The sequence below is a fragment of the Pelodiscus sinensis genome, chromosome 18 (assembly GCF_049634645.1).
Source record: "Pelodiscus sinensis isolate JC-2024 chromosome 18, ASM4963464v1, whole genome shotgun sequence".
NCBI lineage: Eukaryota > Metazoa > Chordata > Testudines > Trionychidae > Pelodiscus > Pelodiscus sinensis.
In genome coordinates, this window is record NC_134728.1 from 2,256,172 (window position 1) to 2,270,337 (window position 14,166).

The 14,166-nt window shown below is 61.5% G+C and overlaps 1 protein-coding gene across 2 annotated transcripts; it reads left to right on the forward strand.

The window, feature by feature from the left end:
- The first annotated feature begins 922 nt into the window (after positions 1-922).
- Positions 923-13,908, forward strand: FAM110A (family with sequence similarity 110 member A). 2 transcript variants are annotated; one of them, XM_025179615.2, is made up of 3 exons: positions 923-1,052; positions 10,515-11,775; positions 13,084-13,908. In XM_025179615.2, the coding sequence occupies exons 2-3, from the start codon at positions 10,720-10,722 to the stop codon at positions 13,153-13,155; spliced, it is 1,128 nt and encodes a 375-aa protein (XP_025035400.2). In that variant the 5' UTR covers positions 923-1,052; positions 10,515-10,719; the 3' UTR covers positions 13,156-13,908. The 2 variants fall into 2 exon arrangements, with proteins under 2 accessions (XP_025035400.2, XP_075757007.1); XM_075900892.1 differs by lacking the exon at positions 923-1,052 and adding an exon at positions 5,828-6,162.
- The last annotated feature ends 258 nt before the right edge of the window (positions 13,909-14,166 follow it).

The window sequence follows — 14,166 nt, forward strand, 5'->3', positions numbered from 1 at the left end:
CTTTGTTTAAAAACTGCTTTTGTTTGCTTGCTGCTGTGGGCCAACATCTGGACTCCTGCATGAAGACGGGACTGAGCATTGTGGGGGGAACCTCTGTGGGAAGCAGGGAAGTGGAATTTTAGTGCAGCAAACACCTCTCCCCCCTCCCCCCCCGTTCGGATTCATATAGTCCCAGACAGAAAGGCCGTGCTACCCACTTTTTACCAACAACTCTCAGACAACTTCTAGTGCTCTCACTAGAGCCTCATGGAAAACTGCAGTGTATGCAGCAGACAGACTTTTCTTGCATGGCTGCTCCTGCATCCAGGCCCACGGAATTGCTTTGGTCCCTCTGTGCATCTGGGCCTCTGTGCAAGGACACAGGGGCAGGTTTGAGCTCCATGCCCTGCCCAGCATCCAGAGGTGTTGTACCTCATTTCACTCTGGATCCGTGCTGTGGAAGCCTGCGAGGTCTTCTGCAGTTCACCGGGTGTCAGATCGAGCTGGGAGAACTGGTTTGGCTCCCGTGAGAATTCCTCCTCCGCCACAACCGCCCCCCCCCCCTTTTAGAACCGAACTCAGATCGGAACCTTCAGAAATGTTTTATTGCCTCCAAAGCAGAGGGATCTCCGCATTCCTATTGGCTGCTGGGTGCGAGCCCCCCTTTCCTGCATGGCTGGCTGGGGCACGGGGGACGCAGGCAGCTCCCAGGTGGCAGAGCGAAGCAGACCCCTGGCTGCATGCAGTCTGGGTACGGTAATAATGGAGAGGAGGGGAAGCCCCCCCCCCTTGTAGCTGGCGGGAGGGGGGAAGCGGGGCCCCTACCCATGGAGGGAGTGGGGCGAGGGAGGCTGTGTACACGTGGAGGGGATGGGGAGAGCAGATCCCAACGAGCAGCCTCCGCCCTCTTCATTCATAAAACGCCCAGCTAGCGGTCGCTTAGCGACCCCCGCCGCGCAACGTTCGAAAGGCAGCGGAGCCAATCGGAAGGAGGCTCGTGGGGTCGAGGGGGCTGGAGCATCTGGGAAGCGCCGAAGCTTCTGATACCCCTCTGTCCCTCTCCAGGCTCTGCGGTAAGACGGGCCGGGGAGGGGGCGTCGGGAGCAAGGCGCTGGGGGACCCCCTCCTCCGCTTCCCTAGAGTGTGTGCGGTCCCGTGCCCCTGGGGGGAGGGGAGAGGGGATCCCCATCCCGCGGTTGGTGGTGGGGTCAGGGAGGTATCTCAGAGCCCCTATAGCCAGGGGAAATCCCAGAGCTCCTGTTGGAAGGTGGCTTGTGAGTGAGGTTCATGTTTTGAGGTCTCTGAGCACCCAAACCTCGATCGTAGGAGGATATTGGGGGGAGCCCCCTTTCCCATTCACCAGCTCTGGCGTGGGACCCCAGGGTGGGCGTGCACATGGCAGGGCCACTGGCCTCTGTACTTAGGTGGGACAATGGGATGCGCTGCCCTCCAGGTTACTGACAAATTAGGGGAACACGGCAGGGAATTCTGAGAGGGTGGGAAGCGCCCCTTTCCCCAGGATGTTGGGCACTATGGGGGCACCAGATGCCTGCTCCGTGGGTGCTGGACGCTGGTTGGCAGCAGGGAAGGGGTCAGTTCTTGAGCTTGTTTCTGATTACATCTGGTTCTAATTTCCTGGGGGGATGGGCTTCTGGAAGGGACTGGGAAATGCAGTTTATCAAGTTGTTCCCAAGCCATGGGGGATGGGCCAGGTTTGACTGTCTCCCATTGCTGCTCAGTGAAAGCCTGGACAACCGATAAAAATGTCAATTCTGAGAGTAAAAGCCAGAGGTTCAGGGCTGGCTCCTTCAGGGGCAGGAGTGAATGACCCATCCTGGCCTGAACTGGTTCTTTTACCTCTCTCAGATGCATCAGGCAACAAACTTTACCTGAAGCAGGAGAGCAGAACTGATGAGCTAGGTCCATGCCCCATATGTGGGCAATGGATAGGCCAGCGTTACCAGTTATGCAACACTTCGGGTGATGCAACATTAGACAGCCAAGGGGGAGAGCCAAGGTAGGATGTGGTTTCCACTCATCCGGACCAAAAAGCGGGTGAGGCATTGCAGAGGCTCCAGAGATATGCATGTCTACTCGGTGACTCCAAGGTTGGTTGGCTTGTATCTGCTGTGTTTACAAAGGGGCTAAGCCAGCTTTACTTGATCTGGTTTGGAAGACAGTTTACATGATCTACATTTTAAAAACCAGAATTGTAGCTGGACTCTGCACAATAGGGCTCCGTGTCCTTTGTCTTGCTGTGATTTTCAAGGTCAGACTTACCCAAGTTCACAAATAACAATCTGGCTTCTCGACCACTAGCCCCACAAACTGCCCCTGAAAGTCTGAAAGTCAAGCTGGGTTCTTTACTTCTCCCCTATCAGCACAGACAAAAGATTCCGTGCTCGATTTCAGCCGAGCAGGCTCAAGGTAACTGCAGATAGAATGGGACCCCGCGACAAGGTAAAGCTTTTTCTCAATGAGGCTTGAGGCAGGCCAGGCCCCGGCAGGCGTCAAAAGATTTCCCATATGTGCATTTCTGGCTGCATAGAGGCAGCTGTTCCATTGAATAAGAAGGTGCCTTTTCAGTTACTTTTCAGTGCAGTGATCTGGGAGTTCACCTGATCCGATTCAGGTGTGACCAGTTAGTGGTACGTCTACACTGCAGTGGGGAGGTGTGATTGCAGCTCCTGTGGACATACCTAAGCTGCTGGAGGGCTTGTCTACACTTGAAAGAAGAATGCTGTAGTGTGATATGGTAGATGCTATCCCTGCCTACTGGAGGGATTCCCCCATTAGTGGAGGCAGCCCATCTCCCAGTAAGTTGATGGAAGAATTCTTCTGTCGACCTAGCGCTGTCTGTGCTGAGGGTTAGGTTGGCTTAATTACATTGCTCAGGGATGTAGCTGGGTCCACCCTACTTTTTAGTGTTGGCCAGGCCTGTGAATGGGGTTTGACTCCAGTTGGGTCAGCTGATTGCTTTAATCTCCTTGCAGACCCGGAGCCAGGGCCATCAATTGGGAGGGAAGTTGGGAAACAAAGACAAATCAGGGATGAAGGGTCGGGGGAAAACCCAGCCTGCTTGCATTGTGGCTGAAATCCCCAAAGGCCTAGAACAAGGACTGGGAGGTTTGACTCATACAGATAAGGCCTTTGAACTGTTCCTTCCAGAGACTGATTTCTTTGGCCGGGGTGGCTGAATGGCGTTATCATTTCACAGAGAGCCGGGAAGGCCTTGAGGTTGAAGCTGGGATAAGGTGAAGTGGGGCTGTGAGCCCCACACCTTTCCCTGGTCCTGTTTAGCTGGAGACGATGGTCAGAGTCAGCAGGAAGGAGTCGGGGATGGGACAGAGCAGGCAGCCTGTTCCTTCTAAAGGGGAAGGCAGAGTCTGCAAGCTGCAGCCGGAAAGCGGAGAGGGACGCATGCAGAGTGTGGAACGTCCCCTGCCCCCCACCCCTCCCGGAGCACACAGCTGTGCCCAGCAATTTGGCAATTTTCTGCGGCCCTGGGGCCTTGTGGGGGCAGGTCAGCATAGCACTGCTCGGACGTGCGCCTTGCCTTGCGGGGCGAGGAAGGCGGGTTTTCCAACGGGGCATTCCTAGCTCAGTGCTAAGCAGCCCCGCTGTGCTTTTGCTGGCGGTATGGCAGAGAGCCCGTTGCACCGTCCACGCCCCGCCTCCCTGCCACTCAATGGCAATGGTTGTTCGGCAGTCGGGGCCACTGCCGGCTTGTGGCCAGCCACAGGACTGTTGAGTTGTGCGCTGTGGCTCGGCGTGGAAGGCAGCAGGCGTGTCTGTCGCTTGCGAGAAAGGGGAAGTCAAGCCACTCCGCTCCTCCTCCACCCCGGCCCTGTGGGGAGGTCACCTCCTGGAAAACCTGTTTGGTGGGAAACCAACAACAACACTGGAGACCGTGCAGCCAGCACGAGCGAGCGTCACGTGGCTAAGAACTCCCTGCCCACCCGTTCGGCTTTGTCCCTGCGGTGCCCTCGCGTGGGTGTAAATGGATTCACTGCAACCCAATGGGAATCTTCCCCTTTGGCATGTAGCATCTTGGCTCCCTCAGGGGGCCTGCTCCCTCTCCCTGCTGGGCCCCCTGATTTCTCTCTCAGCCTGGTTTCCAGCAGATGGAGAGAAGGGACGGGGTGGTGGCTGGAAAGGCAGAGGACCAGGAGTTGGGGTTCCCAGGCTCCAGGTGGTGTGGGTGAGTCACGCGCTGTGCGCCCGTGTTGTTGCCAGTAAATTGGGGTAATGAGGCTGACGTCAGAGGACGCGAAGCCAGCGATGACTGATGCTATTCTGAGCACCCCAGAGCGTGCTCCGGGTGTGAGATCACAGTCCTTCCTGTCGGAGATTCCTGGCTGGCCCGTCAGGGCGGCAGAGAATGGCCAGGCCTGGCTACCGATCCTCGAGCCGGCATTTCTGATCACATCTCCCTTGACCTGCAAACATTTGGCTCCTTACACACCCGGGCTCTGGTGTGATTTGAGCAGAGTCAAGGAGGGCTGGGATCTGTCCCTTGAGACTGTCTGTGTCTCTAGGCAGAATGATTTCATAGAATCATAGAGCTGGAAGAGACCTCAGAAGGTCATCAAGTCCAGCCCCCTGCCCAAGGCAGGACCAATCCCAACTAAATCAACCCAGCCAGGGCTTTGTCAAGCTGGGACTTAAACCCCTCTAGGGATGGAGACTCCACTGCTTCCCTAGGGAACCCATTCCAGTGCTTCCCCACCCGCCTAGGGAAATAGTTTTTCCTAATATCCAACCTGGACCTCTCCCACCACAACTTGAGCCCATTGCTCCTTGTTCTGCCATCTGTCACTACTGAGAACAGCCTCTCTCCATCCTCTTTGGAACCTCCCTTCAGGACGTTGAAGGCTGCTCTCAAATCCCCCCTCACTCTTCTCTTCTGTAGATTTGCATCCGTATAAGACCTAACTTCATTAGTAGCTGAGAGGCGGTGTGGCTTAGGGTGGGGGTGGCCAAATACCGGCCAGTGGGCTGGATCCGATTCACCAGAGTTAGCCCTGGGCAGGCCGCCGCTGTATTTACCTGCACCTCCACAGGTACAGGCAATTGCAGCTCCCGTTGGCTGCGGATCACTGTTCCTGGCCAATCAGAGCTGCGGGAAGTGGGTGTCCTGGTCTGCACCGCTTCTCTATGCAGGTAAATATAACAACAGCGGCCCACCAGAGACTAACCCTTGTGAACAGCCTCTGCTGTATTCCCCACCCCCGGCCTAGGGGATAGGGCTCTGGTTTGAAAGCCAGGTGATCGGTCCTTCCCTCTCTCTGCCACTGCCTCCATAGGTGACCTTTGTCAAGTCACTTCACCCCTCCGTGCTTCTGTTTCCTCTTTGTCTGTTTAGACTGGCAGTGTGGCAGGGCAGGGGCAGTCTATTAAGGTGTTTGTACAGCCCCCAGCACAACAGGGCTCTGATTTCAGCTGGTGCTTCCCAGCAGTGCCCTAATATACTGACCAGCTGCATCCCCAGGGGAAAGCTGTAGAGAGGCCATGCTCCAAGCAGCGCCTCCTCTTGCCCTAGGGGGCTGTCAGAGGGGTTCCCCCACCAAGGGTCTTGCCTGGGCTGGGCTCCTCCGCAATGGCTCTCCCAGGTCCTGCTCTGCTGGGCCCCTCGGCCCCAGTGGCTCTTTCCTTTGGCTGCCTTGGAGCCAGAGCTGTAAAAAGCCCCAGGCCAGAGGAGCAAAGGGACTGTCCTTGGCATGGCATATGCCCCATCCGGAAGGGTGCCCGCTGGGCCCCCCCACGGCCATGCACTCCCCTCTCTTTCCAGGTCAGGTGGCGGGACCCCCCCAGCCGGGGAGAGGCGCCGTCTGACTTTTCACGTGACGCCCCCAGGGGGTGCATGAACCGCCGAGGCTCAGCGGGCGGGTTGTCTCCTCCCGGGGGAGCCCGACCCCCCCACGCGGCGCCAGAGCCGGAGGCGGGGCAGGAGCCGGGCGAGCGGGCGGACTCGAGGGAGCGGCCCCGCCCGCCGCTCAGGTCACCGCAGGTGCGCGCTGGGCGCAGGCTCCCGCCCCTGGCGAGGGGGCCGGTCCCTTGGGAGCAGCCACAGGAAGCCGGGCGGGCGGGTTCCCTGATCGCTCCCGCCTGGCTCGGCCCGCACTGCAGCTGCCGCGCCGCCGAGCTCGGGCGCCAGGGAGCAGCGCTGCGGAGCGAGCCCCGGTGAGTGACCCAAAGCCGAGCCGGCTCCTGCACAGGGGGGAGCCCGCCCGGCCTCTCCGGCTTGGATCCGAGGCAGGGCCGGTGCCTTCCACTCTGCAAAACTCCCAGCGCCTCGCCCTGCCCCCTGGGCCGGGCAGGGGGGCAGCCTGGGCCGGGCCTGCGGGGTGGCACTCGGAGCACCGGCGTGGGGCCGAGCTCGCCCCGAGATCCATCCACGGACCTAGCCCAAGCCCCTGCCGCTGGCGCCCGCAGCTATGAACTGGGGGCGGGCAGGGGGCGGCGGTGGCGCTCCGGAGAAGATTGGGTTGCTCGGGGAGGGGGGAGCAGGAGCCCCGGGGGGGGGGGGCCTGCCCCCGTCCCTGCCCCTGCCCCTGCCGCCGCGGGTGTGAGCAGCCGGCGCACTGACAGCGACCCCAGCCCGGCACGACGGCGGGGGCGTCCGGGGCTCTGGGAAGCGGGAGGGGGGGCCGGGATGTGGTTCTATGACCCCCCCCCCACTTCCTTCTCTGTCCCCCCCCCCAGCATGGCCAGTGCACAGGGCCTGCCTAGGACTGGGCTAAGTGAGGAAGCTGGGGGGGGGGGGGGCGGTTAGTTATTGGAGGGGCGGCCACGCTCCCCAGACTGGCAGGGGAAAGTTGCCCCCAGCCTGTCCCAGCCGGCTGGTAACGGCTGTGGGTTCCCGGAAGCTTGGGCAGCTCCGCCCGGTTGGGTGCCAGGCTCAGATGAAGCGGGGGGAAGGGACCTGTCACTTGCAGGCGGGTAGAAGTGCCTGGCATCGGGCACTCGGGGGCGGGAGGGCCCCAAGCTTCGGCCACTGCCAGAGCCCCCGGCCTTCGGTGCTGGGGGGCGAGTCACGGCCCTGGCAGCAGTGGGCCCCGTTTCACTGGCCTGGGGCTGCTTTTACTGCCACCCTTTGCCCACGGCGCCTTCCTAGCTCGGAGGGAGGCTGCTGACAGCGGGGCCCGGTGGTCGTTGGCCTGGAACATCCGGGGGGTTTGTGGCTCTTCCTTAGCCGCCCCCGAAGGGCACGAAGCACCGTGCAGTTACCCCCTCCGCCGCCTTCGGAGGTCGCCCCTCCCATGGGGGAGCGCCTCAGCCCCCGTTCCCTGGGCCCGGGTGAGTCTGCTGGCAGGCCCAGGGGCGCGGCCTTGTCCAGTGCGAGAAGCCAATGACCGTGCGCACGGCTCCCCTTTGCCGGGCTGCCTGTGCAGGCTCGGCGCCAAGAGGCTGAGGGTAGCGTGTCTTGAGAGCCAGAGACGATGCCAGCCGGTCCCCTGGATCAGCGCAACAGACGCCTCCCCCCCATCTCCTGCAGCTATTTAAAGAAGCCCAGCGAAGTATATTTAGCACGGCTCCCGCCCCTCCCCCTCTTTAATCCCCAAGTGCTTCTGGAAGTGAGTGGGAAAGTCCTCGACTCGCCTGGCCCCGCACTGCTCTTGTGCAAACCATTGATCCAGTGTTGTGAAACCACTAACCTCCCCCCGCCCTGCCCCTTGGCTCTGGCTCCCACTGGTTCGGCAGGGTAGGTCCTGGGAGGAGGCTGCTCGGGGCCCATGTGCCTTGATCTAATTCTGGGTCTTTTGTTGCTTTTCCGGGTGCCCATCTGGCCGGGGGGCATTTGCCCTGACGCCCCCTCGGCAGCCGGGCTGCAGGGCAGGGAGACCACGAGCGACTTCCGAGAGATTCTTTCTTTCGTCAACGTTTTCTGTAGCAAGGGTGGGGAATCTAAGGGCCTGGGGCTGGATCTGGCCCCTGAGGCTTGGGGCTCCCCAGCCCCAAATCTAGCCCCTCCCCCCACAAGGCTGGGGCACACAATCTAGCCTGGGTCCCCCTAGGTTCTAGGGAATATCATTCTCCTCAATTGAGGGTTTTTTTCCTTACTTGTGTGCAGCCCCTGAATGATTTTTTCAGTGGGTCAGTGGCCCCGACCCAAAAAAGGTCCCCGTCCCCCCCACCAGTGTCATTCACCTGCGGATCTCAAAGCACTTTCCACTGCCGGATAACCAGCTGGCTGCCATGCCGCGGGGGGGGGGGAGGGGGGGCAGAACTAGACTTAGCATTCGCTAGCAGCAGGGAATGTCCCCACGGAGCCCGTCGTGTTCCTTGTGCCCCCAAAACAAAATTAACTCCGCCTCTGAGATCTTCCCAGCGCTCCTTCCTTGCGCTTCCCAGGCTGGGAGCTGTGGCTGCTGGAGAACGGCTCCTCGCTCTGAAGCAGGGGAGACTCCTTTGCAGGGGCTAGCTGTCTGGCGGGGGCTGTTTGACTCCGCGGTCATGCTCTCTGTCGGGGACGGGGGGCATGCCCCTTGGGGGGTGAGTGACAGCTCTGGTTCGGAGCTCAAGCAGGCTGCAGATTCATTATCACGGAGGCACAGAGCAGGGCATTTCGGATCAGCGAAGAGGCCATTGTCTGCGGTGCAGACGGAGGCAGAGCGAGGTCGTGCAAGGGGATTGCCTGCAGCAGAACACACATCTCCTGGCTCCCAGGCCCCCACTGTTACCCACCAGAATGGGCAAACCGAGGGGCAAACAATTCCTGCCCTTCCGCACCCCCAGCAGAGGTAAACCCACCCGCCTCTGAGCTCCGCAAGGGGTCCCCGAGCCGTCGCTTTCGCCTGCGCTTGGGCTGGGACCAGATGTGCAGCGGGCTGGGAACAAGGCTGCTGTGCCACGATTTTCCCAGCCTCAAGCCCTTCCGACGAGCAGCCGGACCTCCCGGCACATTTCCCGGGCTGCTAATCCCCGTGGCTAATGAGAGACAGGCGCAGTTGTAAGCTGTTTAAAAGGCCCCTTGACTAGGATTAAGGAGGGGAGGGCAGGCAGTGGAAAGAAAGAAGCCTCCAGTTGAGGGCACCTTGTAATGCGGTGAGTGCTGCGAGGTGTGTGTGTGTGTGTGTGCGTGTGTGTGTCTGTGTGTGTGTGCGCGCCCATGTGCCTGAGGGATCTGTCTGAGCTTTCTCAGGGCCCAGTGCTGTAGGGATCTGTGAAACTGACCAAGTCCTTTGTCTGGTGCCTACGAAAGTGACCAGGTCCTCTGCCTGGCTCCTTCCATACATCCCCTCTCCTAAATTTCAGCCTCTTCTTGCCTCTGGCCAGAACATCAACCCCACTCCCTGCAAATTGCAAGCATCCAGCATAGCCACTCTCCCCAAAGCCCGCCCTGAGGGTGACGCTCACCCAGTGGACCCCGGATGCTCCGGGGACTCAGCCCACATTTCCAGCAAGAGCCTCACAAGTGTGGGGTGGGCTTCTCCACATTAATTCTCATTTGGCTGCCCCACTGCAGGTGGGCACAGGGCTGCGTTTCCTAGCTTGGCTCATGCGTGCTTATTGTTGGCAGAGGGGGGCTGGTCCCTGGGGGGGTAAGCGTCCGAGATCGGAGGAGCCCAGTGTCTGCTTGGGAGGTGAGAGATGCCCCTGCAGGTCATGGGACGGTTTAAAGCAGGGGTGGGGGACCTAAGGCCCGGGGGCTGGACGGGGCCCGTGGCTTGTCTGGATCCCGCCCCCTCGGGCTAAGGGCTCTCCCCCAGCATTGGGGAGCCTGTGCTGGTGCTCCAGCCCTCTGCCCCCTGTGGGGCTGGAGCACACAATCTACTAGCCTGGGCCCCCTAAGCTCTGGTGTGTGGGGGAACGTGGGGAGGGTCTTTCTCCTCCGTGAGGGGTTTGGGTTTTTTTTTTTTTGTGTGCGGCCCTCGACTGATTTTTCTGTGGGTCTGCAGCCTGCCCCCTTCCCCCCCGCCTGGTTTAAAGAGCTGCCCAGGCAAGGGCCTTTTCTGTTCTCTGGGGCCCTGCCTGGCCCATGCAGACATGGGGGGAGATGAGCCCACAGCTTGGAGTATCTGGAGGCTGGCTTTTGGGCCCTGCCTGTTGTTTAACCCCGATTCCCTTTCCTGCAGATGGCTGTTGCTTGTGGGCAGCTCCCCGGGGAAATGCAGGGGGCATCTTGAATCCCAGATGGGAAGGGGCAGGTGATGGCGGGCGGGCGGGCGGGGGAAGCCCGGCTCAGGGCGGCAGGGCTGATCGTGCTGGTAACTCCTCACGCTCCTTCCTTCCCCGATTTTCATTCAAGGAGCTGCGCCGGGCCGCTCTCCCTGGGTTGGTGGAGGTTTCCATTTGAAGTGTCTCTGCCTCTGTCAATTGGCCGGAGGGAGAGAGCTGTCTGGCAGGGGGGCGGGGCGTGTGTCTTGAAATAGGAAGCCCCGTGCTGGTCTCCCCGCCTCCTGGCGCAGACAGCCCGCCTGTCAGGCCCTTTGTCTGGCTGCACCGGCAGGAGCAGGAGGCAGCAGCAATCGGGGGCCGCACGCTCCTGCCGGCTCCGGGCTGGGTACTGAGCTCTGTTCCCTTCTTTGCAGCGACTGGAGCGTGACCGCAGGGCAGACCCGCCACGGCTGCCGGCCCCTGGGGCCCCTCGCTCCGGGCTCCCCTGGACGATCAGCGCGGCGTTTCTTCCGGGAGGAGCATCCAGCTGGAATCTTCGCGGGCGGGCATGGCTGGCAGGTGACCCTTGATGGACACAGCTGTGGGGGGCCCGGCGAGCGGAGTGGGGCGCTGAGCAGCATGTCCGTGGAAACCCTCCAGGCCGGAGCCGCGATGAAGGGGGTTCCGGCCACGGCATCCTTCACCTCGGCCATGCCGTTCCGGATCCTCAACAAGGGGCCTGAGTACTTCCGCCGGCAGGCCGCCCCGGGCGCCAGGAAGCCCAGTGCCGTGGAGAGGCTGGAGGCGGACAAAGCCAAGTACGTGAAGAGCCTGCACGTGGCCAGCACCAAGCAGGAGCCGGTGAAGCCCCTCCTGAAGCAGCCCCTCTTCCCCCTGGGGGTGCGGCGAACGATGCTCACGCCGAGCCGCAAGACCCCTGCAGGGGGCCGCCGGGCGGAAGCTGCCGGGCCCAAGACCTCCCTGAACCTGGAGATCCTCAACAACCTCATTAACATCCGCGACAGCCCTGCCTTCCCCAAGCCGGCGAGCCCCCTGGAGCACAAGTGGCGAGCGGAGCCGCCCGAGCCCCGCACGCCGGACGGGCGCCCGGCGGGGCAGAGGAGGAAGGGCCCGGCGGAGGGCATGAGCAAGCTGTCGGAGAGCTCCGTCACCTCCAAGCCCTCCAGCACGGTGGCCGTGCGCCGAGTGGACGTCCGGCCCTGCGGGGTGCTCCGGGGCAGGGAGTCCCCCGCCATCCAGGTGACGCCTGTGCCCGCCTCCCCCGCCCAGGCCCGAGTCCCCTCCACCAGCTCCCCGAACAGAAGCCCCCACGAGAGGCGGGCGGACAGCGCCAAGCGCCAGACACTCCTGCACCGGTCCAAGTCCGACCTGAGCGACCGGTACTCCCGGGCCACGGCCGACCTGGAGCGCTTCTTCAACTACTGCGGGCTGGACCCCGAGGAGGTGAGGGACCTCGGGGTGGAGCACTTTGCCCGGGCCAGCTCGGACATCGTCTCCGTCAAGTTCCACAGCGTCAGCACCGCCAGCTCGGAGGGCGCCCGCTCCCAGCGCAGCACCGCCACCCTGGAGGACAAGCCGGCGGAGCGCATGCCCTACGGCATCTCCGTCGTCGAGCGCAACGCCAGGGTCATCAAGTGGCTGTACGGACTCCGGCAAGCCAGGGAGCCCCAGAAGGTATCCAACGTATAGCGACGCCAGGGCCGAGCCCTTGGCGGGGGGTGACGTGCAAGGGGCGTGTTCATGTCGTGCACGACTCGATCTGGTCCTGGTGGAGTCTCCTAGATCCTGTAACTCACGTCCCGGTCCCCTGCTGTCCTTTCCCTGCCCCGTCCCCTGGCGCTCAGCGAGCTGGTCCTTCCAGAGACCTCGCTGAGCCCGGACCTTCAAGAGGCCCAAGCCCCGGTGAAGAGAGAGGGCCAATTTCCTTGGCACGGGGCTGAGGGGAGGAGCAGGGCCGTTCAGCAGTCCCAGGAGTAACTGTCACGTTCAGCAGCTGGAAGGATGTGGGAGCTGGGCCTGTGAATATGCAAGCTATTAATAAAGAGCCTGGAATATGGCCCCACCCCCGTGAGCCAGGCCCAGGGCAAAGGGCTGCCTTGCACCTGCCTTGATCCAGTCTCCGGCACCTGCCTGGCTCGGGCTCGGTTTCCTGAGCCCGCTCCGAGAGGGTTGTAAATGCCCTGGCTGGGGTGAGGCGGCAGGACACCTGCCTCGTGGGCGCGCCAGGGGAACACCTGTGCAGCTCCCGGCCCGCACACGCCGCGGAGGGCAGGGGTCCCAGTGGAAGGCTTTGCTCCAGCCCTGTCTGTGGGACAGACCTGGAGTCTTACCCCCACAACGGCTCTGCCACGAGCTACTAAGGGATCTGGTGCTAAACGTCGTACCCCACCCGTGGTGGCACCCTCCTCCCCGGCAGCTGTGCGGCCCCTGCCCCTCCCTGCCGTGTCGGGGGAGTGTTCCCCAGCGCTCTGCGAACGTGGCCCACGGCAGCATCTGACGTGCATCTCTTGCATCCGGGGAGCTGGTTTGCATCAGCCCAGCTGGTCCCCACCCCGAGGAGACACCGTCCGGCCTGTCACGCAACCTTGCTGCACCTTCTGTGCTACCGGCCAGGCAGACTGTCCGAAGCGCCCACGCCGGTGAACGGGGTGCACATGGGCCACTCTATCCATGCCCCCCATGTTCACCCCAGGGGTGGGGGTTCTAAACCCCTCCCCGCCCAGCAAGTCTTTGTAGTTTGTGCCCAGCCTTTGTGGAGTTCGGAGACACCCCCGTCTCCGCGGGCGGCTTGATCCAGAGGAAACTGAATTTTGGTGTTTTGTTTTGCTCGTCGCCGAAAGTCCCATCACGCTGGTTCCGCAGCCGATTTCCACATTAGTTAAGCTCTTTTGTGGGGGGGAGGAAACGGGTGCGGGTAAGAAATCCCTGGGCTGTGGTGTGCCGGAGCCTGGGGCGATTGTAACACACTTGTCTTTGTTGCAGCCGGCTCTCGCTTTGAACGGACAGCCCCGGGGCGCGCTAGTCTGCTCCAGGAGCGGCTGTCTGTGTGACTGATCTCTCTCCCCCGAAAGGCCCCTTGCCCTTGTTCTGTTACCTGGCTGCTCTGGCTGTTGGTTTTGCTCCCAGGTGCCTCCTTTTTTTGCAGCTGCCGCTTGGCTGCAGTTGTGGGTCCATTTCGCTGGATGGCAGCTTGCCTTTTGATAGCTGATCCTGTGGAGAGATGCTGAGTGTGTGTGTGTGGGGGGGGGGGGGGGGAGTGACCCTTGAAAGGGACGTATAGCAGGAAAGTAATTCTTCGGGAGGTGCCTCGTTGCTCCCGCTGGAAATCGCCTTATCACCCCCAGCCGGGCTGCGTCCCCATGATGTTGTGCATCTTGATTCCACAAGAAGGGCCGGCTGCGGGGAGCGAGTGTAAAGCGGCGGGAGCTTTTTGAACAGCCTTGGGGCGGGGATCAAGAAACTCTCCTCCCCAAGCTGGAAAGCGCACGCAGGCCCAGTGCTCCACGAAGTGCAGCAGTGAGGCTGCAAATAAACTCGCCTGCTTCGCCGTAACGGCAAAAATCTACCTCCTCGATGCAGGATTACCAAGGCTCTTGCTGGGGGGCGTGTGTGGTTTTTTTACCTGTGTATATTTGTGTGTTTTTGTACCTCCTTTTTCTCTGCCACCTGTCCAAACCGCCCAAGAGTTCTGGGAAGGCCGGGTCCTGGTTATTTATGAAGCTGGTTCTGTGTTGTTCTCTTCTCCTTTTTTACTGGATGTTTGTTCTGTAAAGAACTCGACTGATTTGATTAAAGTCCTGCCCTTTGGCTGCTCTGTCTTTGTTGGGTTCAAACGTGGCCCCCCCGTCGGGGCTCCAGGCGTCAGAGGGATGGCGGCTGGACCGTGTTCCCCTCTTGGAGGCTCATCTCGCCGCAGCTGGGTGCAAAGCAAGGAAGCGACGGAGCTTGTGGGTACATCGGCGGCCCCCCACCTGTGCCGGAGGGATCGGCCTCCCTCAGAAGGAGAAAATAAAATCCCAGCAAAATAAATCGCCCTCTTTCGGATCCTCGTACTGTTCCCAGCAG

Bases quoted from the DNA above. Each gene is read 5' to 3' on its own strand.
- FAM110A (XM_075900892.1), top strand. From the start codon at position 5,843: ATGAACCGCCGAGGCTCAGCGGGCGGGTTGTCTCCTCCCGGGGGAGCC. The intron at 6,163-10,514 runs GTGAGTGACCCA...CCTTCTTTGCAG, and splicing joins GCGCTGCGGAGCGAGCCCCG to CGACTGGAGCGTGACCGCAG. The intron at 11,776-13,083 runs GTATCCAACGTA...TCTTTGTTGCAG, and splicing joins AAGCCAGGGAGCCCCAGAAG to CCGGCTCTCGCTTTGAACGG.